Source organism: Centropristis striata, chromosome 14 (assembly GCF_030273125.1).
Source record: "Centropristis striata isolate RG_2023a ecotype Rhode Island chromosome 14, C.striata_1.0, whole genome shotgun sequence".
Lineage (NCBI taxonomy): Eukaryota > Metazoa > Chordata > Actinopteri > Perciformes > Serranidae > Centropristis > Centropristis striata.
In genome coordinates this window covers 32,449,334-32,477,292 of record NC_081530.1, presented here as the reverse complement: position 1 = coordinate 32,477,292, position 27,959 = coordinate 32,449,334, and the positions used below count along the sequence as shown (strand labels likewise).

General features: G+C 39.7%; 2 protein-coding genes across 3 annotated transcripts; both read left to right on the top strand.

Annotated features, from left to right (window-relative positions):
* Nucleotide 1: 1 nt before the first annotated feature.
* On the top strand, nucleotides 2–27,959 carry LOC131985064 (H-2 class I histocompatibility antigen, Q9 alpha chain-like). 2 transcript variants are annotated; one of them, XM_059350100.1, is made up of 5 exons: nucleotides 2–74; nucleotides 25,037–25,309; nucleotides 25,483–25,773; nucleotides 27,190–27,471; nucleotides 27,707–27,959. In XM_059350100.1, exons 1-5 carry the CDS (start codon nucleotides 20–22, stop codon nucleotides 27,880–27,882), a joined length of 1,077 nt encoding a protein of 358 aa, XP_059206083.1. In that variant the 5' UTR covers nucleotides 2–19; the 3' UTR covers nucleotides 27,883–27,959. The 2 variants fall into 2 exon arrangements, with proteins under 2 accessions (XP_059206083.1, XP_059206082.1); XM_059350099.1 differs by lacking the exon at nucleotides 2–74 and adding an exon at nucleotides 22,660–23,397.
* Nucleotides 3,645–19,751, top strand: LOC131985073 (class I histocompatibility antigen, F10 alpha chain-like). The gene is made up of 12 exons (XM_059350111.1): nucleotides 3,645–3,912; nucleotides 5,562–5,834; nucleotides 15,079–15,369; nucleotides 15,477–15,761; nucleotides 15,920–16,051; nucleotides 16,844–16,858; nucleotides 17,549–17,590; nucleotides 17,722–17,751; nucleotides 17,868–17,915; nucleotides 18,105–18,146; nucleotides 18,303–18,353; nucleotides 18,446–19,751. Exons 1-12 carry the CDS (start codon nucleotides 3,675–3,677, stop codon nucleotides 18,511–18,513), a joined length of 1,515 nt encoding a protein of 504 aa, XP_059206094.1. The 5' UTR covers nucleotides 3,645–3,674; the 3' UTR covers nucleotides 18,514–19,751.

The window sequence follows — 27,959 nt, the reverse complement described above, 5'->3', positions numbered from 1 at the left end:
GGTCTGCTTTAAGGAGAAGATGCGTCTCATCGCAGTGCTTGTCCTTCTGGGGACAGGACTGACGGTAAAATGCGGTAAGTTGAAATATTTTTGACACGTTTTTGTGAGTCGGTTGAAATTGAAACGAAAAAATACAACGTTGTTACGTCTTTAAAAGTTGTGTGACTTATTTTCGTTATAGGTTTTAAAATTGATGTTGAGTATTTTGATCAAAATTGATGTTGAGTATTTTTTGGTAATTGACATTTATTCTAAAAGTATAGTACATCAGAAACAACAAAGAAATGTTTCAGTTCCTCAAAGTTGTTGTTAGTTTTCTTGTTAGTTTCACTTGTGTTCATCAGGTAACTCCACCTGCACTTTACATTTCAGTGCGCATCTACAGGTGCATCTCAATCCATTAGAATATGATGGAAAAGTCCATTTCCAGTAGTTCAAACAGCCGCAACCAAGTAATGAGTCATAGATGGACATACTTTTCAGAGGACAAGAAATGTTTCATTCTGTGTGTAATGAATCTATATAATGTGTTATTTCCACTCCTTGAATTGAATTACTGAATAATTGAAAAAAACTTTTCTATGATATTCTAATTTATTGAGATGCACCTGTACATGGTAGCCCGTTTTAGATGCAGGTAGTGAAAGGAATTCTGTTCGTGCGTTTAATGCAAGACATTTAAAAATTTGGGTTTATATAACTTCATTGAACATAATCTGGTCACGTCTAATGCACGTAAAACAATCTGTTTTATATGTTCTGCTAAGGTTTATTGGATAGCAAAGTCCATTATATGGTGTAAACTCATATCGCTTTAAAATAAAATGTTTGAAATAATATTAAATTGTTATCTACAAACTCCACTATTGAAGGCTAAGTCACCAACTACTCCTGACATGACATTCCAGTTTTTGTACTGTACAAATTTGGAATTATGGGATGCCAAAATCCTTAAACATGGCCTTTCAGTTTTCTTTCAACTTTCAACATGCTGCTTTTTAGAAGCCCAAAAAGTAATTGTATCAATATGTTTTCAGCAAAGTCTATTACGTTCTTGAAGAAAAAGTCCCCAGGTGTTCATGGCTTGACTTTCATGTTTTTTTTACTGTAGAAATTTGGAATTAAGAGATGCAAAAATCCTCCCAAATGGCAATTCAATTGTATACATGCCACTTCTTAACAACTTTGGCTCGATTGTTATAATTGCCGGCACAGAAGTGAACAAACAACATTGTTAAGGTATTTCTGACGTGCAAGCACAGGTTGAATCGGCTCATAAACAAAGTTGGGTTGCACAAGTAAAGAGTTCTTAATTTCATCGTTCTTTCTTAAAAAAAAAAATTCTAACTGAGATCAATGCCTTTAATATTTTTAATTGACATTAATTTAATTTGTACACAAATATATAACATGTTTTGAACATATCGTTGGCATTTCTGTGCTGCAGTTTCTCATTGAGAGATATATATATTTACACTGTAACTGTGAACAGGTTATAGCAGTTTTCTGACTGGGTGTGCTCACAGATACACGGGTCGGACAGGAAAAGAAACACTTCCACTTTCACTTGTGCTTTTTGCATGTAGCACGTTTTTTTGTAGCACGTTTTTTAGGTCTCAAGTCTTTATATAAATAAAATAAATATCTATAAATATAGCCTGAATACAGGAGCCATATTGTAGTTACTGTAGTTAATAAAGCTCATCCGCCTTGTCTAATAAATCTGTCTGCCTTTGTTCTTCTGTGACATTTTATATCGTTGGAAAACCTGATTAGTCACCTTTACAACAAGTTGCAACTTGTAAGAATTATACATTTATAATAATAACTAGAAAATTTCCTCTGGGGAAATTTTGAAAGGGCCACGGGGGCTACTGCCGGTGTGTGTACACTATGATGAGATTCTTCAGGGATTTCAAACTATGCCCTTTAACCTCAAAATGTGTATGTGTGTGTTTGTGTGTGTGTAGCGAAAATCGCAAAAAGTTACCTATGTGTGCGTGTGTGTTTGAAGCATATGTATGCATGTGTGAGGAGTGTGCGTGCTTACGTGCATGTGTGTGTGTGTGTGTGTGTATCTGTAACTGTAATCACATCAAAGATCAAAGGCAATCAGATCAAAGCAATCAACAGAAATAACTGGCACCTGTTACAGTGACAGCAGAGGTGGACAGACTGCAATTTCTGGCCTCAAACAGAAAGCATTTTTGGCAAAACCATAATACCTATCATTGATCCTACTTCACTTTGAGCGTCCCGAGTTCTTCCTGAACGTCTACATATGTTTTTTTTTTTAAGAAAAATTAAAAAATAGCTTTGTTAGAGCGATCTAAGAAAACTGTTCCATCTTCCATTTTTCCGAAATCTTCCTGCGTTTTTAATATGGGAGCCAATGAGGCTGTTGGTGCATGTTGGTGGCGCATCTATGTGTCCTACGCCCAAACTATAACTCTGACAGCTTTACCAGAGGATTGTGAGTGAGAAGACAAATTTTCCTACATTTCTATGTATAAATTATTTCTGTAGAGTGGAATTTGTGGCCTGGAGAGTAGTTTTCAAATTTATTTTTTGGCAGTTTTTTCTCTCCCTCTACACTCTGGCGATGATGTCACACACTATGACACGAACATTCCGTGCAATACACACCCATTATAATCTCAGAATTTCTCCAAAAATTATCATGGTTATTGAACAGGGATTGATAAAAAACTATATGACCTATCGAAACGTGGATTAATACACCGATACACAAGACTTGTGTCTACTGTTTAAAGTTTAAATGGAGTCTCAAGGTGAAATTATGCCGGAGAAGTAGACATTTGAAAATCTCCAATTATTGTTCTTTTTCGCTCATTTTTTGTCGGCCGTCCCATTCATTTCAATGCAAAATTTTGGGCAGTTTTTCACGACTTACTTCGCGAAAAATTCGTATTCCGTAGAGAAAAGTAATAGCACACCGATCCCGATCAAATCGCACGTTTTGATATATAATTTGTCCTGCAACTCTTCAAGTTGTAGGACTAGTAGCCGGACGAAATTGGGTCCGGAAGAGGAAGAAGAAGAAATCCACAGTATAACAGTAGTGCAGCACTGGTCCTTACTTCAATAGCTGTAGGGACCAGTGCTCGGTGCAATTGCCCCAAGGCCCTAATAATAATAATACAAAAACAATTGGAAATATTTATTAAAAAATAAAGACATCATTGAAAAATAATTTAGCTGTCTTCAAAGGTTTTTTTTAGTCAAATATTTTTCAGTGATAGTCTTAGAATTTGATGATTTTTCATAGTTTATAAGAGCAGGATAAGTTAGTTAAGCAATTACTTTAAATTAATAAAAAGGGCAAAACATAACATATTTTATAAAGTGTTTTTAAACACTGGTTGTGATAGTAAAACTTACAGTCATGGAAAAAAATAATTAGACCATTGTTTTCTTCAGTTTATTGTTCATTTTAATACCTTACAACTAAAGGTACATTAGTTTGGACAAATATGTTGGCAACAACAAAAATTGCTGATAAGAGTTTATTTTAGAGCTGATATCTATCATGGTTTTCTTCATAATAACCAAAATCATTATCAAGAAAAAATGAACAAGAAATTGAAGAAAACAAGGCAGATCTAATTATTTTTCCATGACTGTAAGTCTATAAGGAGTGAGATGTGACTGTAATGCGTTACATCACGATAATGTCCCAGCAGCCAGTGAACGCAGCATCAGAGCAGCCAGTGAACGCAGCATCAGACAGACAGATGCAGGAAGCAGGCAGCGGGCGGACACAGAGACAAACTCGCTCCAACAGCTGGCGAAAATTTGATATTTTAGAAAGCAGATGTGTCTGCTTTGAGGAGAAAATGCGTCTCATCGCAGTGCTTGTCCTTCTGGGGACAGGAATGACGGTAAACTGCGGTAAGTTGAGATATTTTTAGTTGAAATCAAAACTAAAAAGGACAACATTGTTACATCTTTAAAATGTGTGTGAATTATTTATGTTTAAGATTTTAAAATAGATGTTGAGTGTTTTTATTTTTGGAAATTGTGTTACAACCCAAGTGTAAGTCAATAATAATAATAATAATACATTTTATTTGGAGGCGCCTTTCTTGGCACTCAAGGACACCGTACAAAAAAAGATTCAGCAATAAAATACACAGAATTAATAACAATACAATACAAAAGATAGATTGGACAGGGTAATTGTGATCAGAGGGAATAAGCAGTTTTAAACAGATGTGTTTTGAGTTGTGATTTGAAATGGGGGAGTGAGTCAATGTTCCTGAGTTGGGGTGGTAGTGAGTTCCAGAGGCGGGGAGCAGAGCGGCTGAATGCTCTGCTCCCCATGTCAAGGGGTAAAGGGAATGTAACACAACTCAGGTGTACTCAGGCAAATAAAGATGTTTATTAATTAACAGCAAACGTGGACAAGGAGTAACAAAAAGAGAACCTTCTTCAGACTGAAAGGACCAGAACTAACCCTACACCAGAACCAACAAGGAAATGATTTAAGTTCCTCAAAGTTGTTAATTTTGATTTAGAAACACGGCTGTGTGAAGCAAGTTCAGCTCTTCCTTTTTTTATTTTCAGATACTGAAACAAAACTACAACCACAAGCTGAAAGCAACAATTAATCATCATTTAATGTTAAAATAGTGAACAATCTAAACTACAATGTTTAATTGTGTTGTTGAATTCCCAGTCTGAAACCTAAAATATATTTAATCTAACTGGTCTCAGGCTTACACACTCAAACTCCCACATATACAGATATGCATATCTAAAGAGTTCTTAATTTCATTGTTGGCTGCTTTAAAAAAATCTGACATTCATTTAATTTGTACATAAATATATAACATGTTTTGAACATATCGTTGGCATTCCGGTGCTGCAGTTTCTCATTGAGAGATATATATATTTACACTGTAACTGTGAAAAGCTTTTTTCATTTTTCTGACTGGGTGTGCTCACAGATACACGGGTCGGACAGGAAAAGAAACACTGAGCAACAGCTCGTGTTTCACTTGTGCTTTTTGCACATAGCAACAATACAAAGCAACTCTTTTTAGGTCTCAGATCTTTATATAAATAAAATGAATAAAGGAGCTATTTTTTTGTACTCAAACATAATTGAATGAATATCATGAAAACACCCTCGTTTTCCTTTTCTTCCACAGGAATTAGTGTCTTCTTGTTTTATGTCTCTTTTGAACAAACTCAAAGTAACAAAGTAAAACATATATTGACGTAAACCTAATTTCAAAGCGTAATGATACAATTTCTTAAAAGAAACAAAAAGGAAAAATAAACAAGAATATAGCAACAACAATTTCATGAAAAAGTTTTGAAAATGAATTTAAAAAGTCCCCTCAAGTACAGACAGGATGACTTTTAGAATGATCAAAGTATTGGATCACAGAGTGGAGTAATATGTGTTGTTAAAGCCTCATTAACAAGCTTTATTTCCTTCAGGATCATTAATCTGCGTTAGGTCTTTTAGTTTAATAAAGCTCATCTACCTTGTCTAATAAATATGTCTGTCTTTGTTCTTCTGTGACTCTCAGAGAAACATTCCCTTACCTACATCTACACAGCCTTCTCCAAACCAGTCAGACTCCCGGGCTTCCATGAGTTCACAGCCATGGGTCAGATAGACGGCAGGATGATCGACTACTTTGACAGTGATGACCAGAAGAAAGTTCCCAAACAGGAGTGGATGGAAAAGAAACTGGACAAAGACTACTGGGATAGAGGAACAGAGTCCCGTCAGAGCAAGCAGCAGTGGTTCAAAGATAACATCAACATCCTGAAGGAGAGGATGAGACAGAATGACTCCGGTAAGACACAAAACGGGACGAGAGTGTGGACGTTGGACATGCAGTGAGGGAAATAAGTATTTGATCCCCTGCCCATTTTGTGATTTTTGCTAAAATTTTCCCACTGACAAATAAATGAACGGTCTATAATCTCAATGGTAGGTTTACTTGATCAGTTAGAGACAGAATATAAAAAAATATCCAGAAAATCACATTATATAAAAGGTATTTATTTGCATTTCATTGAGTGAAATAAGTATTTGACCGGTCTGTGGGAGCCAGCCTTCTTGCTGGTTGGTAGGGGATCAAATACTTATTTCACTCAATGAAATTCAAATAAAATTATAACTTTTATATAATGTTATTTTCTGTATATTTTTTAATATTCTGTCTCTCACTGTTTAATTAACCCTTGTGCACCCCTAGGTACATTTTTGCACATATGCATTTTAAATACTCAATAATTTTGCATGCTAGTGGGACTAAATTTTGCAAGGATATCAGTTTTCTATCAACTTTAAAAATTTTGACCTTGGATCATTTGATAGGGCGATATTTAACTGTGTAAAAAAAATTTCCTCTGAGTACCCTAAGAACATTTTTTGCACCATTGACTCCCATTCAAACATACATTTTTGGTCCTAGTCTAATTTGAGCATAAAATTATGTTTTAGAAATGAATTCCTTTTCAATCCAAGCTTTTGGCCTGAAAATATATATTTTTTTCAATTATCCATCATATGACATAATTTTCCACAATATGGCTGAGGGCTCCATTATATGCTGTTTCAATGAGGCCTTCTCCTGTTGCATTTCTGACTATTGCTTGGCAACAGAATACATGATTACAACTAAAATGGTATGAATGTGTGTATTGAGAAAATTATTTGTGTTTGTGTACAGGGAAACAGTTATTTTTTGCTCATCACATTTTGCACATCCCCGTCCCAGTTCAGTGCAGCATGTGCTGTTGCTGCAAACCTATAGCTGCATGTAGCTTGCCCTGTCATGTCTTCAGCAAAAATGAAAACTATGTCAACTATGTGTCGATGAGTCATTTTCAGCATTAACAGGTTCACGATGGTTCACAGTGTTGGATTTAAAATCGGGGTATTATCAAATTTAAATGAATGAAGCAGACAAGCACAAGACCGCTTTTGTGACACCTCTTGGATTCTGGGAGTTTAATAGGATGCCGCAAGGTGTTACTAATGCTCCCAGCACCTTCCAACGTCTGATGGAAAAATGCATGGGCGATTGGAACCTGAAAGAAGTGCTTGTTTTTCTGGATGACCTGATTATATTCTCGGACACCTTGGAGGAGCATGAACGGCGCTTACTAAAAGTTCTACACCGGTTGAAGGAGTTTGGTCTTAAACTGTCTCCCGAGAAATGTAGATTCTTCCAGACATCAGTACGTTACTTGGGTCATGTGGTGTCTGAGAAGGGAGTGGAGACAGACCCAGAAAAGGTCAACGCCTTAAAATCCTGGCCAGTTCTTACTAACTTGAAAGAACTGAGATCTTTTCTGGGGTTTGCAGGATACTACCGACGTTTCATCAGGGATTATGCTGTCCTGGCCAAACCTCTCAATCAGCACACCCGAGGCTATGCAGTCACTCGAAGATCCACCAAAGCTGTTGCCTCCAGCAAAGCAAACTTGTTCCATCCTAAGATGCAGTTTGGAGAGCGATGGACTCAGCAGTGTCAGCAAGCTTTCGAAGCACTGATTGAACAGCTCACTTCTGCTCCTGTTCTTGGGTTTGCCAACCCAAAGCAGCCCTATATTCTCCATACCAATGCCAGCACTACGGGTCTAGGTGCTGCTTTGTACCAGGAACAGGAGGGGAAGTTGAGGGTCATAGCCTACGCCAGCCGAGGTCTGACAACAAGCGAAACTAGGTACCCAGCACACAAGTTGGAGTTCCTTGCATTAAAATGGTCCGTTACAGAGAAATTCCATGACTACCTGTACGGAGCCACGTTCACTGTTGTCACGGATAATAATCCCTTAACGTACATTCTCACAACAGCCAAGTTGGACGCTACCAGTCACCGCTGGTTAGCTGCCCTTTCAACCTACTCTTTTAAGTTGCAGTATCGTTCCGGCAAACAGAACATGGATGCCGATGCACTATCTCGCCGGCCGCATGATAACTCTTTGGATGATGGTCCTCTCCAGAAAGACCTAGATTTGATTCACCAGTTCTCTCAACAACATCTTATTGAACCTGGTGATGTGGAAGGAATTGCACCTGACGTTGTGGAAGCCATCTGCCAGAGTTGTCAGGTGCGAACCCACCTCTCATCTGGGACCTGCTTCACGCTGGTGGAATCTTTGTCGACCTCTGTGGATGCCATTCCAGAGGGCTACATAACAGAGACTCAACACGGCCTGCCAGTCATTTCATCCTTGTCACAGCTGGACCTCAAAGACAACCAGAGGTCAGATCCCAGCATAAGAGAAGTCATTTATCAGATGGAAACTGGTAAGAAAGTTCCCCCAACATTGAGGCATGAGCTTCCGGATGTTGCTCTCCTTCTCAGGGAGTGGAATCGTCTTGAACTACGTGATGGTGTTTTGTATCGGAGGAGGCAGGAGGATGAGCAGGTCTCATTTCAGCTGGTGTTGCCAAGAGAGCTACGACCAACAGTCTTGACATCCCTCCACAATGACATGGGTCATCTAGGGATTGAACGGACACTCGATCTCGTACGGACCCGATTTTTCTTGCCTCGAATGGCTGCTAACGTAGAGGCTAAAGTCAAGACTTGTGAACGTTGTGTTCGGCGGAAAGCCCTACCTGAGAAAGCTGCTCCATTAGTTAACATCAGGACCACTCGTCCACTGGAACTGCTTTGTATGGATTTCCTGTCACTCGAACCTGACACCAGCAACACAAAGGATATACTGGTCCTTACAGATCACTTCACCAAGTTTGCTGTGGCCATGCCAACGGCCAATCAAAAGGCAAAGACTGTAGCCAAATGTTTGTGGGAACAGTTCATTGTGTATTATGCCATCCCAGAACGCCTTCACACAGACCAAGGACCTGACTTTGAATCTCGCTTGATCAAAGAGCTCTGTGAACTTACCGGCATTAAGAAGACACATACTACACCGTACCACCCTCGTGGCAACCCTGTGGAACGCTTCAACCGGACTCTCCTGAGCATGTTGGGGACGTTGGAGCACAAGCAGAAGTCAAAGTGGAAAGAGTATGTGAAGCCCTTAGTGCATGCATACAATTGCACCCACAACGAAGTCACAGGGTTTACTCCCTACGAGCTGATGTTTGGTAGATCGCCTCGACTTCCTGTAGATCTGGCATTTGGGTTACCAGTGTCTCCATATCAGACTCCATCACACAGCCAATATGTCCAGAGTCTACGGTCAAGATTGCAGGAGGGATATCAGCTCGCTGCAAAGAACGCGGCTCGATCCATGGAGAGGAACAAGGTCCGCTTTGATAAGCAGGTGATTCCATCTGTCCTGGAGGTGGGGGATAGAGTGCTGACGTAACGTGAGGATTCGTGGCAAACACAAGCTCGAAGATAAATGGGAGCGTGATGTTTATGTTGTTGTCAAGCGTGCTGGGGATCTGCCAGTATATACTGTACGTCCAGAAAAAAACATGAATGGATCCACTCGGACCCTCCACAGGGATCTCCTCTTGCCATGTGGTTTTCTGTCAGCTAGTGTTAAAGATGAGTCATCAGTGCCTGATCCTGCCCACCGACCTTGAACCCGCAGTCAACCACAAACCAACACAGATGTCCTTGAAGATTCGATGGATGAAGAAGCTGATGATCTCCTGTCTCTGCCTGGTTGTCAGCCCACTCGATTCAGTATCATCCACCTACCTTCAGCTGAATGTTTAGCTTATCCTGTCAGTAACACCCCTGCTTCGTCTCCAAGCAGCTCTGACCTTGTTAGTTCTCCACTACGTGCTGCTCCTGTTACGCTTGACTCTTCAACTCTTCAGTTACCTGCAGTGGAAGAGGCCTTTCCAGCAGCTGAGGTGGAGCTACCCTGTGGACCTGTGGAAAAGAACTTACCTGTGGAGGAAAACTTACCTGTGCAAAATCTACCTGTTGAAGGAAATGTACCTGTTGAAGGAAATGTACCTGTGGAAGAAGGCTTACCTGTGGAAGAAAACTTACCTGTGGATGAAATCCAACCAGCTGAGCCGGAAAATCATGACCCTCAGGGTGACCAAGGTGAGACATGCACTCAGCAATTTAGATTAGATTAGATTAGATAAAACTTTATTGATCCCTTGGGATGGCTCCCTCAGGGAAATTGAGTTGCCAGCAGCAAACAGGTTAAAAAGCACACAGTATCAAAAGTAAAAGAAAGTAAAAGAACAATTTATATACAATAAATATGAGGTGTATGGGTTTTTAAATAGTCCTTATGTATTTCTTATTGTGGTGGCTACTACTCCTACTGGCTTCTGGTTACTTGGTTACTAGGTTACTGCTCCTTCCTGTCCTCTGTCCTCTGTCTTCCTGTTACTCCTCCTCCCCCCACTTGAGGAGTTGTACAGTCTGATGGCCTGAGGGACAAAGGAGTTTTTTAGTCTGTTAGTCCTGCATTTGGGAAGGAGCAGTCTCTGAACAGGCTCCTCTGGTTGCTGATGACGGTGTGCAGAGGGTGACTGGCATCGTCCATAATGCCCAGCAGTTTGTCCAGAGTTCTCTTCTCTGCCACCGTCACCAGAGAGTCCAGCTTCACGCCAACCACAGAGCCGGCCCGCCTTATTAGTTTGTCCAGCCTGGATATGTCCTTCTTGGATGTGCTGCCCCCCCAGCACACCACGGTGTAAAAGAGGACGCTGGCCACCACGGACTGGTAAAACATCTGCAGGAGTTTCCTGCAGATGTTAAACGACGCAGTCTCCTCAGGAAGTACAGCCTGCTCTGTCCCTTCCTGTACAGGTGGTTGGTGTGGGTTGACCAGTCCAGCTTGCTGTCCAGCCACAGTCCGAGGTATTTGTAGGAGTCCACAGCCTCCACTTCAGCTCCCTCGATCAGAACTGGTCGCGGTCTTGGTCTGGACTTCCGAAAGTTGATGACCAGCTCCTTTGTCTTCGAGTTGAGATGACCATTGATCAAAGCGTTGTTGTTGACAGATATGGTGCAGATTCTGAGGCTGCCACTTTAAGACGTTCTGGTCGTCAGCGACAGCCGCCTGAGCGACTCAAATATTCTGCCCTAGGCACTCCGCTTGTTTCTGTTGTTCAGTCCCTTTTCCAGGGGTTAGCAAATGTATTGAGTCCTGCACCTGCAGCAGACGCTCATCCTGTTCCTCGTGTTTTTGTTCTATAGCATGCACCGGGACGGGCATGGTTTAAAGGGGGGAGGGTGTAACCCAGGTGCATAAAGCAGCTTTTTCTCCTTTTCCTCTCAATTTCGGCCTCATTAATATCGCGGTGTCACCTGTACTCCCGCGATAGTGACGTATCGCTCACGTGACGGGTTGCCGCCAGTCACGGCAGTTTATTTTTAGAGGAAGCTGCGGTAGCTTCCGGTCCCTTCGCATTGAGCCACTCGCGTCTGGTCTGTCTGTGCTGCAGGTGAGGTGAATTGTTTGTTGTAAATTCTTCGCCGAATTATATATTATATACTCGCTGGTTTATGTGACGTCCTTTAAACTCTTAGGAGCCGACTGCCGCTGGGTCCGCTGCGGGGTTTTGGGGTTGCAATCCGTCCATACTGAACTGGCCAGGTGTCAATGGAGATGATGAAAGTGATTTGATGATTGTGATGGCGAGCTACCCAAGAGCTTCGACTGAAATGTTCACCAGCAATTCCCCCAGTTCCCACTACTCCTGCCGGGCCGGGTAGGAGGCTCCATTGGAGTCAGCCAGAACCTTGCACTTCCACACACTATTCCCCCCTCTGCTCCTTAACACACACACGCACATTCCTCTTCGGTTACTGGCAACGTGGAACTTTGGGAATAGGGATGCTGGGCCATAATTTATGTATTTAATTGTTGAAAGATGACATGTGTTGTACAACATTCTGATCGTAGCCTATGGTGTCAAACAATTGTGGGTTAATCTTGCATTGATTTATTTTTTGTTCTTTATCCAACTTAAGTAGTTGAGTTATGTATTTTACTTAAATACAATTATATAATTTCTGTGAGTTATCTTTATCCAATTTAAGTAGTTGAGTTCTTTATTTCATTTAAATACAATTATATATTTTCTGTAAGTTATCGTTACAGTAATTTTCTGTTATATTTATTTGTGTTACTTATATATGGTACCCTTTTGCAACTCAATTCTGGTCTCTGTGTGGTGTTTCCAGTCCTCCATTTCCTTCCTGAGCCAAATCTATATCTTCTGTTTATCTAGCCTACTACTACTACTACTATTAATACCTTAATCTGTACGTTTAATATATGCTACACTATGTGTCTACTAAGTTTGAGTCTCTCATTCATTTGTCCTGTGACAGCTGTAGAGGCTCAGCCACATGGCTGTGGGATGAGCAGTAATCACAGTGGTTCGTTCACGATCGGTGATTCATACCGATTGCTCTTTTGTTCTTTTGTCATGTGACAGCTACCGAGTCACTGTAGAGGATCTAAATTATTTGTTCACAATACATAACAATGCTGCGCCGACCAGCATCCCAGTGGTCCCAGTACTTTACAGTCCCTGGTTGTCACATGGTTTGAATTGGTTGTGACATTTGTGTGTTATACTTTGTCAACTGAAGCAAACCGTGTTGCCTTCAGTGTTTGAGAAACACACTCTTCTCTTACATTGGCCTCAAGAGGGCTACAGCACTGCACTAGTTAAAATGAACGAAATGACTTGAAAAAAGATTAGTTCAGTTTACCGTCCGAGAGTCAGTGATCTGAGCCCAGCGCATCAACAGAGAGAAGGGATGGCTGCCATCCGGGGTTTGTGGAATTTGTGGAGCACCCGCCTCCCCCTCCTTTTCAATCCCAATCCCTAGTTGCCTCAATGATGGTCTGAAGACACAGCATACCACGTACACCAGCAGCAGCCACACTGATGACACAGGTCCAAGGCCAAGAAACGGAGCAAAACACCCCACACTGGGTTCAGACCAACTGGGTCCGGACCACTGGTCCAGACCACTGGGTCCAGACCACTGGTCCAGACTGCTGGGTCCAGACCGCTGGGTCCAGACCACTGGTCCAGACTGCTGGGTCTGGGCCGCTGGGTCCAGACCACTGGTCCAGACCTTTCGCTGTCGTGTGCAAAATGTGCATTGCTTGCGCCTCTTCATGGGCCCGCTACTGGCAAAAGAGGCCAAGTGCAGCAAGTATTCATGCAAAGTCGTGGAAAACACCCTCTCCCCCCCCGTTTGTTTCTTCTTCTACAGTTTGGCATCTAGCCGCCACACTGTATCATCAAATGTTACGCTGCCCCCGTGTGAAAGGCACCAGTAATACAACTTTTTTTCTTCCAGATATGATGAACTATTCGATTTTTTTTATGATTTAATGACTATTCGAAAAACGATGCCCTCCCTAGTTGTATGTATGTTGTACTATAATGAAACCAAAAACTCAGGACACTTTATTTATGGTTGCAGTTCTTTTGTTAGTTTGTCCTGTAAATTGTTGCTATTTATTTTAAGTTCAATATTTTATTAACTACCTCAGACATTGTGATTTCCTGTATTTGTTAAAGAAAAATACTGCTGTGTTATTGTTTTTTCAATAAAATAAGATTCAAACATTGAAGGTGTATGCTGTGAGTTATAAAAAAATCGGTATCGGTCAAAATCGGAATCGGCAGGTCAGGCTTTTTAAAAATCGGTGATCGCCCAGAAAATCGATGCACCCCTACCCCCAATTCATCCACTCATACACAGGCCTATAGTCTTTCATTTATGTTAACCTTGTAATCATTTATTTACTAGATACTACTAGATTACCTAGATTGACCTTTATTTATTGCATAGCAGTAACTTTAATATTCCTTCATAGCAGCAGTGGCTCTGTGGAAAACAATATGCCAACATGGCCTCTATAGGGTAGTCAAGAACAGGCAAGAGCTTCATGTTGAAAGTTCAATAATTTATTTATTGATACTATCCATTTTAAATGGCTGTATTGTTGCATATATCGTATAAAATAAAATTCAAATAAAAATTGAGCCTATTTAACAGGCTAAACAAACTCAAAATGCCAGTCTGAACATTGGTGGCATTATTGCACATTGTTACACAGTACAGTGTAACATATTATTATTGCTCACTCTCACACTAACATTATTCTTAGGCCTTGAGGATCATGTAAACAAACAACACTTAAAGTAAATAACTGGTTGGGTTGTTTCCCCCACGATGCACTAAACGCTTGCATAAATTGCAGCTAGTGTGTGTGATATCGGACTCACTCACTTGGATAAAGTTCCATATAGCAGACATGTTGTCGGTGTGTGTCGGTGCATGCAGGCTGCGTGACCACAACACAACTCTTCTTCGTTTTAAAGCGGCAGCGTTTCGGCGCACTACCGCCACCTTTGGATCCAGAATGTAAATCACACCATAACAAACACTTGTAAAGCACATGTACGTATAATGTGATCGGATCGGTGATTTTAACCTTTGATCTGATTTTTCGATCATTCGGTTTATTTATCATATCGGGCCAATCCGATCGGCATCATCCCTATTAAAATGATTTAAGAAATACATGTAAATTGTATAGTTATGATCAGAACTGAAGCTGGTCAAAAGATTTAATGCATTGAAAGTGAAAAAAAATATTTATATATTTTAATAGCATTTTTTAAGAGGTGAACCTTTTTTGCACCTAGGGTAATACATGGACCTTTTCTAGAGGGGTGCACAAGGGTAAAACCATTAAAATTATAGACCGTTTATTTATTTGTCAGTGGGATAATTTGGCAAAAATCACAAAATGGGCAGGGGATCAAATACTTATTTCCCATCATAATATACAGCCTTTGGAAGTGTATCATTTATTTTTTCCAATGTTCTACTTTTCAGAAATATACATAAATCACAATTAATCGCAATGTTGAATCACAATACTTCATAATGGAAATATGTATCGGATCTGAAGAAAATGTTATCACCCCAGCCCACAAACCACAAATATTTACATTTGACCAAACTCATCATCTTGTCCAGCTACATATTTATCATTTCCTTGTTGTAAGACATTGTTTCACTGTCCGCCTCTCTCTCTCTCTCTCTCTCTCTCTCTCTCTCTCTCTGTCTCTCGTTCTCTCTCTGGTTTCAGACGTCCATGTTCTCCAGTGGATGCACGGATGTGAAGCTGAGTCAGAGCCTGGTGGTGATATTAACTTTGTTCGTGGCATGGACAGATACAGCTATGATGGAGACGACTTCCTGTCCTTCGATGACACCCACTTAGTCTGGGCTGACTGGACTGAAGCAGCAGTCCCAACCAAGAAGAAGTGGGATGATGTCCAGGTCCTGATAGAATACGCCAAAGGCTACCTGGAGAAAGAGTGCATGGATTGGCTGAGAAGCTTCCTGTATTATGAGAAACAGCAGCTAATGAATGCCCGTATGTAGTTATTGTATCATTCACTAACCATAATCTTCAAATCCAGACATGTTTTTGTTAAAATGTAACTTTTTAAACTGATCTAACTTCATGGTTTCTTCCTCCAGCTCCTCCAAAGGTGTACGTGTTTTCAAAGAACACCTATGTTGAGGCAAACCTCCTTTTGACGTGCCTGGCCACAGGTTACTACCCAAGAGAAATCATCCTCCAGATTAAGAGAAATGGCCGCATTCTGGAAGAAGACGACGGATTGTTTTCCTCAGGCTCTCTACCAAATGGAGACGGCACCTTCCAGAGGAGAGACTGGGTGGAGATTTTAAGGAGCGACCAGTCTAAATACACCTGTACTGTGATAGATAAAGCATCCAATGTGAACATTACAGTGTATTGGGGTAAGAAACATCTTCCTTGTTGTTTACATTTGTCACGGTTTCTTTTTGCAATGTTTACATGTTTATTTCAGAAAGTTGACAACAATTGAAATGACCTTCAGCTAAAACAAAAAGTATAGAAATGATGTTCAAAGTGAGCTGAATGTTTTCTGTTTTAGATCATAAAGCTCCTGACTCCTCTAACGGACCTGTCGTTGGTGGGGGGATTGGTGGATCGATTGGTGGAGCCCTGCTTGTGGTTGTGATCGTGCTCGGTGTAGTGCTGGCTTTCTGCTATAAGAAAGGCAAACGTAAGTGCAACATATAACTATTGTCTTCTTCCAACAACAAGATACCTGTAGAGTGGAATATTCTTGTTCCATCTTGTGCTCTGTAAAGGAAAATACATGGGACATTTAATTCCAGTGTGTGCTTTATGAACATAAACATAATGCAATATTGAGGATTAATCTATATAACAAAATATGTATAAATCATTAATATATAATGATACTTTAATTCAGCATTTAACTTAGTGTTTTTCCACCTACTGAAGTAGTTGGTGTTCCAGTTAAGTTGCATGTGTAGTTTATCATTTAGTTTCTTTTAGTTAGAAATTCCCCGTAGTTTTGATTTTCTACCTCATAGTTAGTTTTCTGTTGTTTTCTGCTTTTTAGATGCAAACCATTACCTCTTAACCATTACCATAACCATTATTTCTAGAACCTCCACAGTCCCATAACATTTGTATTTTTTAACAAAAGTCATAATAAGTGACATGCTGTATGGATAATTACTATGATTGAGTGTTTTTGTCTTCCGTCACCTTCTCATCACCTCAAACTGACAGAATGAAATTAGATGATTACAATTTAATGAATATTACTTATTTCAACATCTTCTGTCCTCTCCCCTCTGCTCTGTGTAAACAGCCTTCAGAATGTTGACCGAAGATAGAAAACATACTTTTAAAACCTGCTGGTGTGTTTGGGATTCAGAGGGTTAAAAGAATGCTGTTGTGCCTTTTGTAATAATGTGTGAATATAGGTGCAGGAGAAAGGCCTCTAATGTTTTCTCTCTCTTTCTCTGTGTGTGTCTAACAGTGGGAAAGAAACGAGGTGAGTGTCTTTTGTAAGAAAAATGTTATGACAACATGTTTTAGAATTTTGCTACAGTTCATTTATTAAATTGTCAAACCGAAATTGGTTAAAGTAACTTGAGTATGCACCAAGGTTATAATAGTTTTGGAATTTTCATTAGTTTTAGTTTTAATTTCGTTGTGATTTTTTGTTTTCAAATTCAGTTAGTTTAAATTCGTTTTTAGAGTGAGTTTGCTAGTTTTAATTAGTTTAATTTTTTTTTTTTTAAATGCTTAGTTTTAGTTTAGTTTTTATTAGTTTTAGTTTCTTTGTAATTGGGTATTTGTTGGGTGCCAGATAAAAAAAAAACACAATAAATGTTTCCTTTATTTCCTTTGTCTGATCCATCTCAGCCCCAATAAGTTTATTAAATCATGAAACCAGATAGATGAAATAGATTTATATCAACCAAAGAGGTTTATGAAAAAAGTTGACAAAGACGAAAACGAAGGACATCTTCACTATAATTTTAGTTAATTTTGTAACCACAAAATGCAGTTTCAGTTAGTTATCATTTTTTAAAAATATTTTTATTTCACTTAACGAAAATGTTTTTTCAATTCTAGTTTTCGTTATTCCGTTAGTTTTCGTTACCTATAATAACCTTGGTATACACCGGGCTGCTGCGTCTGTCAGGTAAAGTATGACATAGTTTTATTGTCTTTGCAGGCTCAGATCCTTCAATCAACAGCAATAGAACTGATGGCTCTGGTAAGTATCTTCGTCCACTGATAGAAAGCTGCACTGAGAAGGTTTACATTTCAGTAATTCTAGATTCTGGAGAGTAGTTAGTTTGTTGTGTGTGTTAACTTTGTCTTTATTTATGATTTTGTCTTTGACAGATACACCACTTACCACTGTAACTTCCTCAAGTAAGTGCTCTATTACTCTTCTATAGATTGAAATAAAGTTGAACATTTTACTCAACACTTTACTCATTTTTAGTGCTTTTGATGTTAATGTTTTTGTGTGTGTGTGCATGTAGACAACAACAACAACAGTAACCCAGACCACCAAGTGGAGGTACATGTCAATGGTGAGTGTTTTCTTCTAGAAATATGTCACAGAGACGTGATTTTGTTGATTTCTTATGTGAGAAATCATGTAATAATTAACAAAAAAAGGCAATGAAAAAAATGTACATACAGAAATAGGTTGCAGGAGATAGACCTAAATGTTTTCTGTGTGTGTGTGTGTGTGTGTGTGTGTGTGCGCTTGCATGTAGACAACAATGATATCTCAAATGAAGAAGCGGTACCTCTCACTGGTGAGTGTTTTCTTCTAGAAAGGTGTCACAAAGACGTGATTTTGCATTGAGCTTCATTACATTACAAATTATATTATCATTGATTGTCTCCCTGTATTATGTATATTAATGTGGCATTTCATATATTCTGACTCAAACATTTTCTTTTCTTCTCAGGTTCCAAAGGATCTCTAGACAGCGACGGCTCAGGCAGCTCCGGAGTCTCTTGTAAGTATTTTTGTTCATTGACTGAAAGCGGCATTAAGGTGTTTTAGTATCTAACTGTAAATAAAAAATATCTCTTTGGTTCATTCCTGCAGCTGATGACAACAAAAACCTGAACCCCGAGTCCCAAAGCCTCCTGTTGAAGGATGAACAGTCAGTCTGAAGTCTCTGTAAAAAAACACAACCTCCATCAGAGTTCAGGTGCTCTCTGGATCCAAATTAACCTCGATAACAAATAACTTTTTCTAAGATAAAAAAAAAATTAAGGGTGAATTTTAAAAAGTCTGAAAAAATCTGAATATTGTGTTAGTGGGGTGATCTTAAATCATGGTTTTACTCCCAGCCCAACATTTAAAACAAGAATTAAGAGTTCGTTAGGAAATGATGGAGATTAATTTGTTCTCAAATCTCACCAGAATTAGTGAGTGCTTCGTAGGTGAGGTGTTCAGGGGAAAACCAAACTCTTGGAAGAGTTAGAGGAGTTTGTACAGTCTGGATCTTGTTTTATAAAGATTTTATGCATCCAAGAAATGAAAACAAATGGGGGTAAAAAGCTTTTCAGTTAAAGGGCAGTTCAGAAGGACTCGATTAGAGCTGGGTGAGAAGGTGATGGATATGGAAATTCAAAGTTGTGACGCTTTACGAAATGATCTTTTCACTTCAGAGCGAAGCAGTAAAGTAAATTGATGCGTTGTCATGGAGTATAAATGGTCTTATGCTCTTATCAGGATATGGAAAGATTTTTATCCAGATAAAAGATTCTGGTCATATTTGCCAACCTTTGACCACATCAGTGCCTTTTTCCTTCATTTAATCAATTTACTGCAAATAAAAGTCACATTACTGCAAGTAATCCTTGGAAAAAAGGAGGAAAACCAGCGTTTGTGAAGCTGTGCCTCAGTTGGTTGAGCAGTCGGAACTGATCGGAGGGTAGGTGGTTCGATCCCTGACCATGGCAGCCTTCATGTCGAAGTATCCTTGGGGAAGATACTGAACCCCAAATTGCTCCCGATGCTGCGTTCATCGGTGTGTGAATGAATCCTGTTTAGGATAGCCTTTGCCACCAGTACTGCACTGTGTTGTTATGTGATCCTGTTATTGAGTCTATTGTTTATTTTTGATATGTTTCTGATGTGACTGGTTGGTAACAGTTATGCTGTTTTACTGCATTTATATTGCATTTTTGATACTGTTTTGTAACTTGGACATTTCATTTTGAAGGAAGGGAGGACTGTTACCTATTTTATTGGGTTGACTGTATCATAATGGTCCGGATTAGGGCTGCATGATTATGGCCAAAATGATAATCACAATTATTTTGATCAATATTGTAATCACGATTATTCCTTGTGTTAGGGAAAACATCTGTATTTTTATTGCACTATTTTTAAATAAACAATAAGAACAGTTTTTAGTGTTGTTGCGGCGTTGAGTACTACGTCACATCCTGCTTAGTGCTTGCTCGTTATTTATTTATTTAGGCAGCTACATGAAACCTTAACTATGTGTTCGCCCCCTGGTGGTTGGTGGACTACTGGTGTAGAAAGTGCTTGTTTAGATATACAGGAGAGCCGCATTTTAAAATGGAAATACTCGGCACAACACGTTCCCAGTGGGTGTTGGCCTCTGCCAGGGTTGCCCCTTGTCTTGATTCTGTTTGTGGTCTTAATGGACAGGATCTCAGCCGGGGGGAAGGAAGGGATCCGGTTTGGTGACCTTAGAATTGCATCTCTGCTTTTTGCAGATGATGTGGTTCTTTTGGCTTCATCAAGCCGGGACCTCCAGCACTCATTGGGGCGGTTTGCAGCCGAGTCTCCGAGCCAGTCTCTGCCGGAAAACGGTGGACTGCCCCCTCTGGGTGGAGAGAGGTACTGCCTCAAGAGAAGGAGTTCAAGTATCTCGGGGTCTTGTTCAGCAGTGAGGGTAGAACGAAGCGTGAGATGGACAGACGGTTTGGTGCAGCATCAGCAGTAATGCGGGCGTTGCACCGGACCGTCGTGGTGAAGAAGGAGCTGAGCCGGAAGGTAAAGCTCTAGATTTACCGCTCCATCTACGTTCCAACCCTCACCTATGGTCATGAGCTTTGGGTAGTGACCGAAAGAACGAGATCGCGGATACAAGCGGCTGAAATGAGCTTCCTCCGTAGGGTGGCTGGGCTCAGCCTTAGAGATAGGGTGAGGAGCTCAGACATCTGGAGGGAGCTCGGAGTAGAGACGCTGCTCTGCGCGTCAAAAGGAGCCAACTGGTAGCAGGCCCCGGGGAAGAGCCATAACATCTCTCGCCTGGCCTGGGAACAACTCGGGAGCTGGACGTTGTGGCTAGAGAGAGGGGGACGTCTGGAATGCCCTGCTGCTGCCCCCGCGAACCGGCCCCGGATAAGCGGAGCAAAATGGATGGATGGATGGATACTCTGCACTTTAACTCACCTCACCCTGAATTCTGTCTTGTGTTGCATTGGATTGCAACTCGGCCACCAGAGCTCTCGCCCCAATAAAAACAACGGGCAATGCATTCAGCCACTTGCTTACAGCTGAAATATTTCTCCATTCGCCTGCCCTGACCGGAGTTAAGCTTCTGTCCTGGGGTCTGATCCAGAAAGCGGGTTATCTGAAAACCCTCAGTTTGTAACCCTGAAATGAGGGAAACTCTGGGTTTTCTCTTCCAGAGAGGGAGGCAACTTCAGCTCTGGCTGAGTTGCCGTGGTAACTGATTCTGAGAACCTAAGCTACTGGCGAGCAGGTTTTCTTCAACAAACTCTTAGTTTCTCTCAGTCTCTGCCCTCTTTCAGAGACAAACACACCATTGGTTTCCTCATTGATCCTCATTGAAACCCTTTAATCAGCAGGTTACCGTGCGTCACAATCACAATCTTTTTTGGATATTAGTTTGTTACTCAAGGACTGTGAAAGGTTTACGCTTTTATGCACATCTGTCATGTCTTTGAACCCTCCACTCTGACTCGGGCCCTTTTCACACAATATATGATATATATAAACCCTCATCTTTTCACATCTCCTAACTCTTGCTGATCCTGAACAGGCAGCAACCTCCGGGTCTGAGCAGGGAGGCAAACCAGGAAGCACCTTAAGCTGCAATCTACTGAAAAATTCCAGCAGGGGGACACTGACGGCGGCTGCAGAAGCATTTGGGTCCATTCATTTCAATACAAAATGAGAAAACTTCTCACTTGATTTATAACTATGGTCTCAATCACTAGTAAAAAATCTTCTTCAAGACAATTTTATGTTAATAGTGGCCCCATTTAGAAGAAAATAGAAGATAAAGAATCATATGATTTGGGGCGTGGCTACCTTTGATTGACAGGTCACTAACAAGGCGAGCCGTCACCAGGAGAGAAGCAGAACAATCAAAGAACAATGCGTATCCACGGCAACGTGTCAATAAAGTTTTATATATATATATATATATATATATATATATACTACGTAAAAGGCTGTTTTTACCGGATTGGTCTCATAACTTTGACCCTTTCACTGTATTTTCACTTAATAATTTTATTTGAACGTTTTGTTCATTAAATGTCTTGTTCAGCGTTTGGTTGGGCTAACAGACACTCCAAGGAGTTGCTGTTCATTTATCTGAGGTAAGTAACAAACATTTTGTTTTTTGCCAAAACTACCATCCCAGTTAATGCTCCCGTTAATGCTAACATGAGTCAGTCAGGTTGAGGTGTAGAGAGGCTGTAGTCAGTGATCAGATCCCTCTCCTCCTCCACAGACCACATATGGTCTGCTCCCTGTATCGGAAACAAGATGGAGACGAGTGTAATGCTGAACTACAGTCACTACGTCCATTATTTATACAGTCTATGATCCTACGCAGCTCACTGCAGTCATGAATCAATGTGCTTGGTACCCTGATAGTTTTCTTATGTTACCGTTTTTCCTCAAAATCCATAATTTATCTCAACAACATTCTGCGGCCTGACATCTGCAACATAACACACACTTAAGACTTTGCTCTAACACTTACCGTCAAATAATAGTAAACAACCGCAAGTGACTTTAAGAATACATTAAATATACAGTAAACATTTTTAGCTGAACAAAAAAATATATGTTTATAGAATAACTACAGTTGTTGTTGTTTTTTTACTTTAATTTGACGGTAAGTGTTTAGCAACTTTTGCTGAAGACTTTTTTATATATTAACTTGAAAGTTTTACTGTAAAAATAACCCAACAAAGTTTCTTTAATTTTACATTCAGCATACAATTTTTTTTATATATAATCCCCTGTGACATGTCATAAGTGTGTTCATGTTGTGTATTATGCTTATGTTGCTGAGGTTTTTTTCATTGTTTTTTCCTCCTTTCCTCTCCTCACATGTGCTGTATTTCTCTCTGTTCTCTCCTTGTCTTCTTGTCCTGTTCACCTGTCATATTGTTTGTGTGTGTTGTATACGTTTGGACGGGATGATGGCTAATTTCGTTGTAATGGTACTTATTACTCTAAACAATGACAATAAAGGTAATTCTGATATAACAATAAAGGACATTAGGCAACTAAATAATAGTGGGGGGAAAAAATCTATAATTAATCCCATGATATTTATTTACAGATGTCAACGTGCATTTCATGGTTAATATTTGTAATAAAATAATATATATATATATTATATATATAAGTTAACCTTTTTTTATGCCATTTGCACTTAATGTAGACAAAAAGACTGGAAAATAATAGAGTAAATGTCTGGAAAATAACCAGCAAGAAGAACAAAAACAAAGAGGAAGTAACAACTGGCAGTGAGTTTGGTGTCATTAAATAATTTAACATTGATGAACAAATTGTCAGTGTAAATATTTGGTGTCAGTAAGTCTAACTTCATGTCGGTTTTTTTGTGTGAGTGTAAAGCAGAGTGACGTGTTAGTGCTGTATGCATCACCTGCAGGGAAACAGGAAGGAGATAATAAACCCACAGAGCGCCCCAACGCCCCGAGCTTCAGACGTGAAGCTTCATTATCTGTATAAAATGGCTCTTTTTGCAGTTTTCATCCTCCTGACTGGACTGCTGGTGAACAGTGGTGAGTGAAGACTTTTCACTTATTTTTCTTTGAGTAAGACATAATTGATGCTGTTTTTTAATCAGACTCGTGCAGCTCCGTGCAGGGCTTGGCGCTTCAGAACGGGCCAAAATAAGTCAAAATTTAAAAAAAGATAAATGTTTTTTTACTTAGAGGAATTTCTATTTTACTTCCTAAAGTGTCTTTGATTAAAGAAAATGAATTAAGTTTAATAATTTTAACAAGAAGACTAATTCTGTGTATCAGGAAGGAGGAATGTATGTGTGAGTTTATTAAAGTTTGGGGCCACAGGAAGGATGTGGCTGTCTTCTACAGAAGTGCAAACAGTCCACTTTTTTTTTTACACAGAAATTATGAGAATCTACACTTTTTTTTATTTCACTGCAAATTATTTGTTTCTTACCAAGATAAAAAAAAAACACTTTAGATTTAGAAGTGTTAGATAATTTATCTTTATCTTTTATCTATTTCTGGATTTAATAATCTTAATTTAAGAAATCTTGTCAAGTGAAATTGTCTGTCCATGCAGCTAATAAGCAAGATAATTTTAAGATAATTTTCCTCAGATTTAGTGTTTTCATCTTGTTTTTAGACACCCCTGTTTTGCAGTGTACTTATTTTTGGTTTCGATTAGGCAGCGAGAGTAGACGGCCTGCTCCTTTTTGAGAGCATAAAGTCATAAACTTGTAAGAAAAAACCTAGAAGTTCTCTTAGACTCTGAAAACTCACAAATTTAAGGAAAAAATATAAATGTTCTGAGGTTGTAAAATCATAATGTTGGGAGGAAAAAAATCAAACCATGTTAATTAGAAGAAAAAATAGAATATTGTGTGAGATTATAAAATCATAAATGCTCAAGAAAAGAAAAACTGAAGAAAAACAACACATGACGCCCATCTTTCCTATAAAAGTGACCTTCCCTTCGTTGTCTTCCTCAGAATATTTCACACTGCCTGTAGTTTTATTATTATTATTATTATTATTACCAAGAATGGCCCTGAAAAATAAAAAAAATCGAGAGCTTGGGGCAAGGAATACTATACTAAGAAAAAAAATGACAAGAAAAGAAAACATAAAAATGTACAAGGGAAAAAAGACACATCACACTTTATAAATATATGTGACTTTATAATCTAATTTATTTATTTAGGACTTTAATCTGAAATGTAGTTTTTTTTCCTGCCAAATACCTCCCCTCGACCAGGTCAGAAAAAATAGAGGGAATACAAAAAGAGTCATGAATTGTCATAAATTTACCAGCAGTATTCAGAGAATATCTGACAATATTGGAGTTTTTTTCTCGAATTTTAGGATTTTAATCAAGAGTATTTTTTTCCAGAACGTTACCTCCCTCCGTCAGTGCTGTTAAAACTTTTTTTAAATCTGCAATGGCCCTCAAAATGTTACACAATCTTATATTTGTCCTTTTTCTTGTAAATTTACAATTTGAATCACATAGAATATCCAAACTTTCTATTCTCTGAGAAGTTTTTTTCCCACAAATGTAGGATTTTTTTCTTGTTTTTACCAACAATGGCCTTCATACCTTATCATACAAACCCTCTTCCTCCACAGGCTGAAAGAATAATCCGTCTTGTTCTTTTTTTTTTACCTGTCTTTGTTCTTCTGTGACTCTCAGAGAAACATTCCCTTACCTACATCTACACGGCCTTCTCCGAACCAGTTGAACTCCCGGGCTTCCATCAATTCACAGCCATGGGTCAGATAGACGGCAGGATGATCGACTACTTCGACAGTGATCACCAGAAGAAAGTTCCCAAACAGCCCTGGATGGAAAAGAAACTGGACAAAGACTACTGGGAGAAGGGAACACAGTCCCGTCAGAGCAAGCAGCAGTGGTTCAAAGTCAACATCAACATCCTGAAGGAGAGGATGAGACAGAATGACTCTGGTAAGACACAAAACGGGAGCACCTATAAAAACTCTCCAGCAGAAAATAAAGCTGTTTTTGTTGAGCCATTACGGTTATTCTCATCAAACAGTTCAATGTTGGAATGATTTTTTTGTTGTTGTTGCTTTTGTTTGACATTTGTTTCACTGCCCTGCCCATCTCTCTGGTTTCAGACGTCCATGTGCTCCAGTGGATGGTCGGCTGTGAAGCTGACTCAGTGCCTGGCCGCGGTATAAAGTTTGTCCGTGGCATTAACAGATACAGCTATGATGGAGACGACTTCCTGTCCTTTGACAGCACCCACTCAGTCTGGGTCGCCCCGACTCCAGCAGCAGTCCCAACCAAGAGGAAGTGGGATGATGTCCAGGTCCTGAAAGAATACACCAAAGGCTACCTGGAGAACGAGTGCATGGATTGGCTGCGCAAGTTCATGAGTTATGAAAAACAGCAGCTATTGAATACCTGTATGTATGAGTGAATTCATTATTTTGAAAGAACTGTCTTCTGATGACAACAGAAGTTAGAAACATTTCATCCAGACCAGCAATTCCTTTTTTTCATCTGTCTGTTGAACTTCACTTATTCACACATACCAAACACATTTTATACTTTGACTTGTTTGACTGATGAAAACTAAGAATGACAACGAAGCTGAATGTGCAGAACAGCTTTGAAGTCCACTAATGCAGTGTCCGTTAATTTGAGTGCCACCTTACGCCCCTTGGCCCGATTTAGTGTCACATGTGGTATAATCCCATTTTAAGATGATGGTCTCTTGTTATTTCTATCTCAGTCACAAGATGCAGTGAAAAAAACGTATTATTGTAAAAAAAAAAAGACGAGATGCAGTGCCCTATAGGATGCCCTACAGTGAAAAAAACTAGATGCAGTGCCCTCTACGGTGCCCTATAGTGAAAAATGAGATGCAGTGCCTTCTTAAGTATCCTATAAAAATGCAGTGCCCTTACAGTAAAGGAAACAAGACGTAGTTCCCTTATAGTAAAGGAAACGAGATGCAGCGCCCTTATAGTAAAGAAAATTAGATGCAGTGCCCTCTCGGGTGCCCTATAGTGAAAAATTAGTTGCAGTGCCTTCTTAAGTATCCTATCAAAAAGAAAACAAGATGCAGTGCCTTTTTAGTAAAAATAAAACAAGATGCAGTGCCCTTACAGCAAATAAAACAAGATGCAGTGCCCTTACAGCAAATAAAACAAGATGCAGTGCCCTTACAGCAAATAAAACAAGATGCAGTGCCCTTACAGCAAGTAAAACAAGATGCAGTGCCCTTACAGCAAATAAAACAAGATGCAGTGCCCTTACAGCAAATTAAACAAGATGCAGTGCCCTTACAGCAAGTAAAACAAGATGCAGTGCCCTTACAGCAAATAAAACAAGATGCAGTGCCCTTATAGTAAATAAAACAAGATGCAGTGCCCTTATAGTAAATAAAACAAGATGCAGTGCCCTAATAGTCAAGAAAACAAGATGCAGTGCCCTTATAGTAAATAAAACAAGATGCAGTGCCCTTATAGTAAATAAAACAAGATGCAGTGCCCTAATAGTCAAGAAAACAAGATGCAGTGCCCTAATAGTCAAGAAAACAAGATGCAGTGCCCTTATAGTAAATAAAACAAGATGCAGTGCCCTAATAGTCAAGAAAACAAAAGATGTAGTGCCCTCCAGGGTGAGATGCAGTTGGATGCAGTACCCTTCCAGTAAAGGAAACGTACCCACTACACCCAGCTGGGGCCCTTTTTTTTTTGCCATTCCAGCACAAGAATTCATTATATGGGCTGCCATATCAGTAACTGGTGAGTTTGTGTGTTTCTCAGTGGGCACCATTAAAAATCTCGCTTTGCTTCTTTTTTTCTTCTGTCTAGCACAACCTGAAGTTTTCCTGTTTACAAAGAGCACCATCACTGAGACAAACTTGACGCTGACCTGCCTGGCCACTGGTTTCTACTCAAAAGAAGTCGTCCTGCAGATCAAAAGAAACGGAGACGGCGTAACTGCAGGGGACGGATTGTTCTCCTCGGGCACTCGACCAAATGAAGACGACTCCTTCCAGAGGAGAGACAGCGTGGAGATTTTAAAGACTGACAAGTCCAATTACACCTGTGAAGTGAGACATGCATTCGGGTTTCATGTTGAGAAGATTTGGGGTAAGAAAGTTGTATGTTTTTATTTAATGTTTTTTTTTTTTTATCTTTTTGAACTATGACACAATGTTACACTGAGCTCACTTAATTCATCTTCATCTCTTTGCTTTTATTGTTGTTTTGTGAATCCCTTTTTAAAGGTCAGATGTCTAACATTCAGTTAGTCAGGTGGTTTTTCTCCTCACAAGCACTTTTGACTGATTTGGATACATAAAGAAACAACCTGATTGTGTTTTAGATCGAGAGGTTCACAGCCGTGAGGAGATGGCGCTGTTCGCTGGTCGCTTCGTAGCGGTGGGCTTGTTTGCGGGAGCACTGATCGTGGTCTTAGGAAAGAAATGCATCCGTCGTAGATGCATGTGTGGTCAGTGCAATACATTATACTATACTATTAATAGCATCACATGTTCTTGATCAGCAGATAAAGACAAACTGCCTCTACATTCACCTAAATTCTTTTTCTGTTTTCTGCAGGGTGCAAAAACTGCGGC

What these genes read in the sequence shown, in the direction of transcription:
- LOC131985064 (XM_059350099.1), top strand. Translation starts at nt 23,250, where the DNA reads ATGCATCACCTGCAGGGAAACAGGAAGGAGATAATAAACCCACAGAGC. An exon ending in TGGACTGCTGGTGAACAGTG is followed by an intron (nt 23,398 to 25,036) that starts GTGAGTGAAGAC and finishes TGTGACTCTCAG; the next exon opens with AGAAACATTCCCTTACCTAC. An exon ending in ACAGCAGCTATTGAATACCT is followed by an intron (nt 25,774 to 27,189) that starts GTATGTATGAGT and finishes TCTTCTGTCTAG; the next exon opens with CACAACCTGAAGTTTTCCTG.
- LOC131985073 (XM_059350111.1), top strand. Translation starts at nt 3,675, where the DNA reads ATGCGTTACATCACGATAATGTCCCAGCAGCCAGTGAACGCAGCATCA. An exon ending in CAATAGAACTGATGGCTCTG is followed by an intron (nt 17,591 to 17,721) that starts GTAAGTATCTTC and finishes TGTCTTTGACAG; the next exon opens with ATACACCACTTACCACTGTA. An exon ending in AGGCAGCTCCGGAGTCTCTT is followed by an intron (nt 18,354 to 18,445) that starts GTAAGTATTTTT and finishes TCATTCCTGCAG; the next exon opens with CTGATGACAACAAAAACCTG.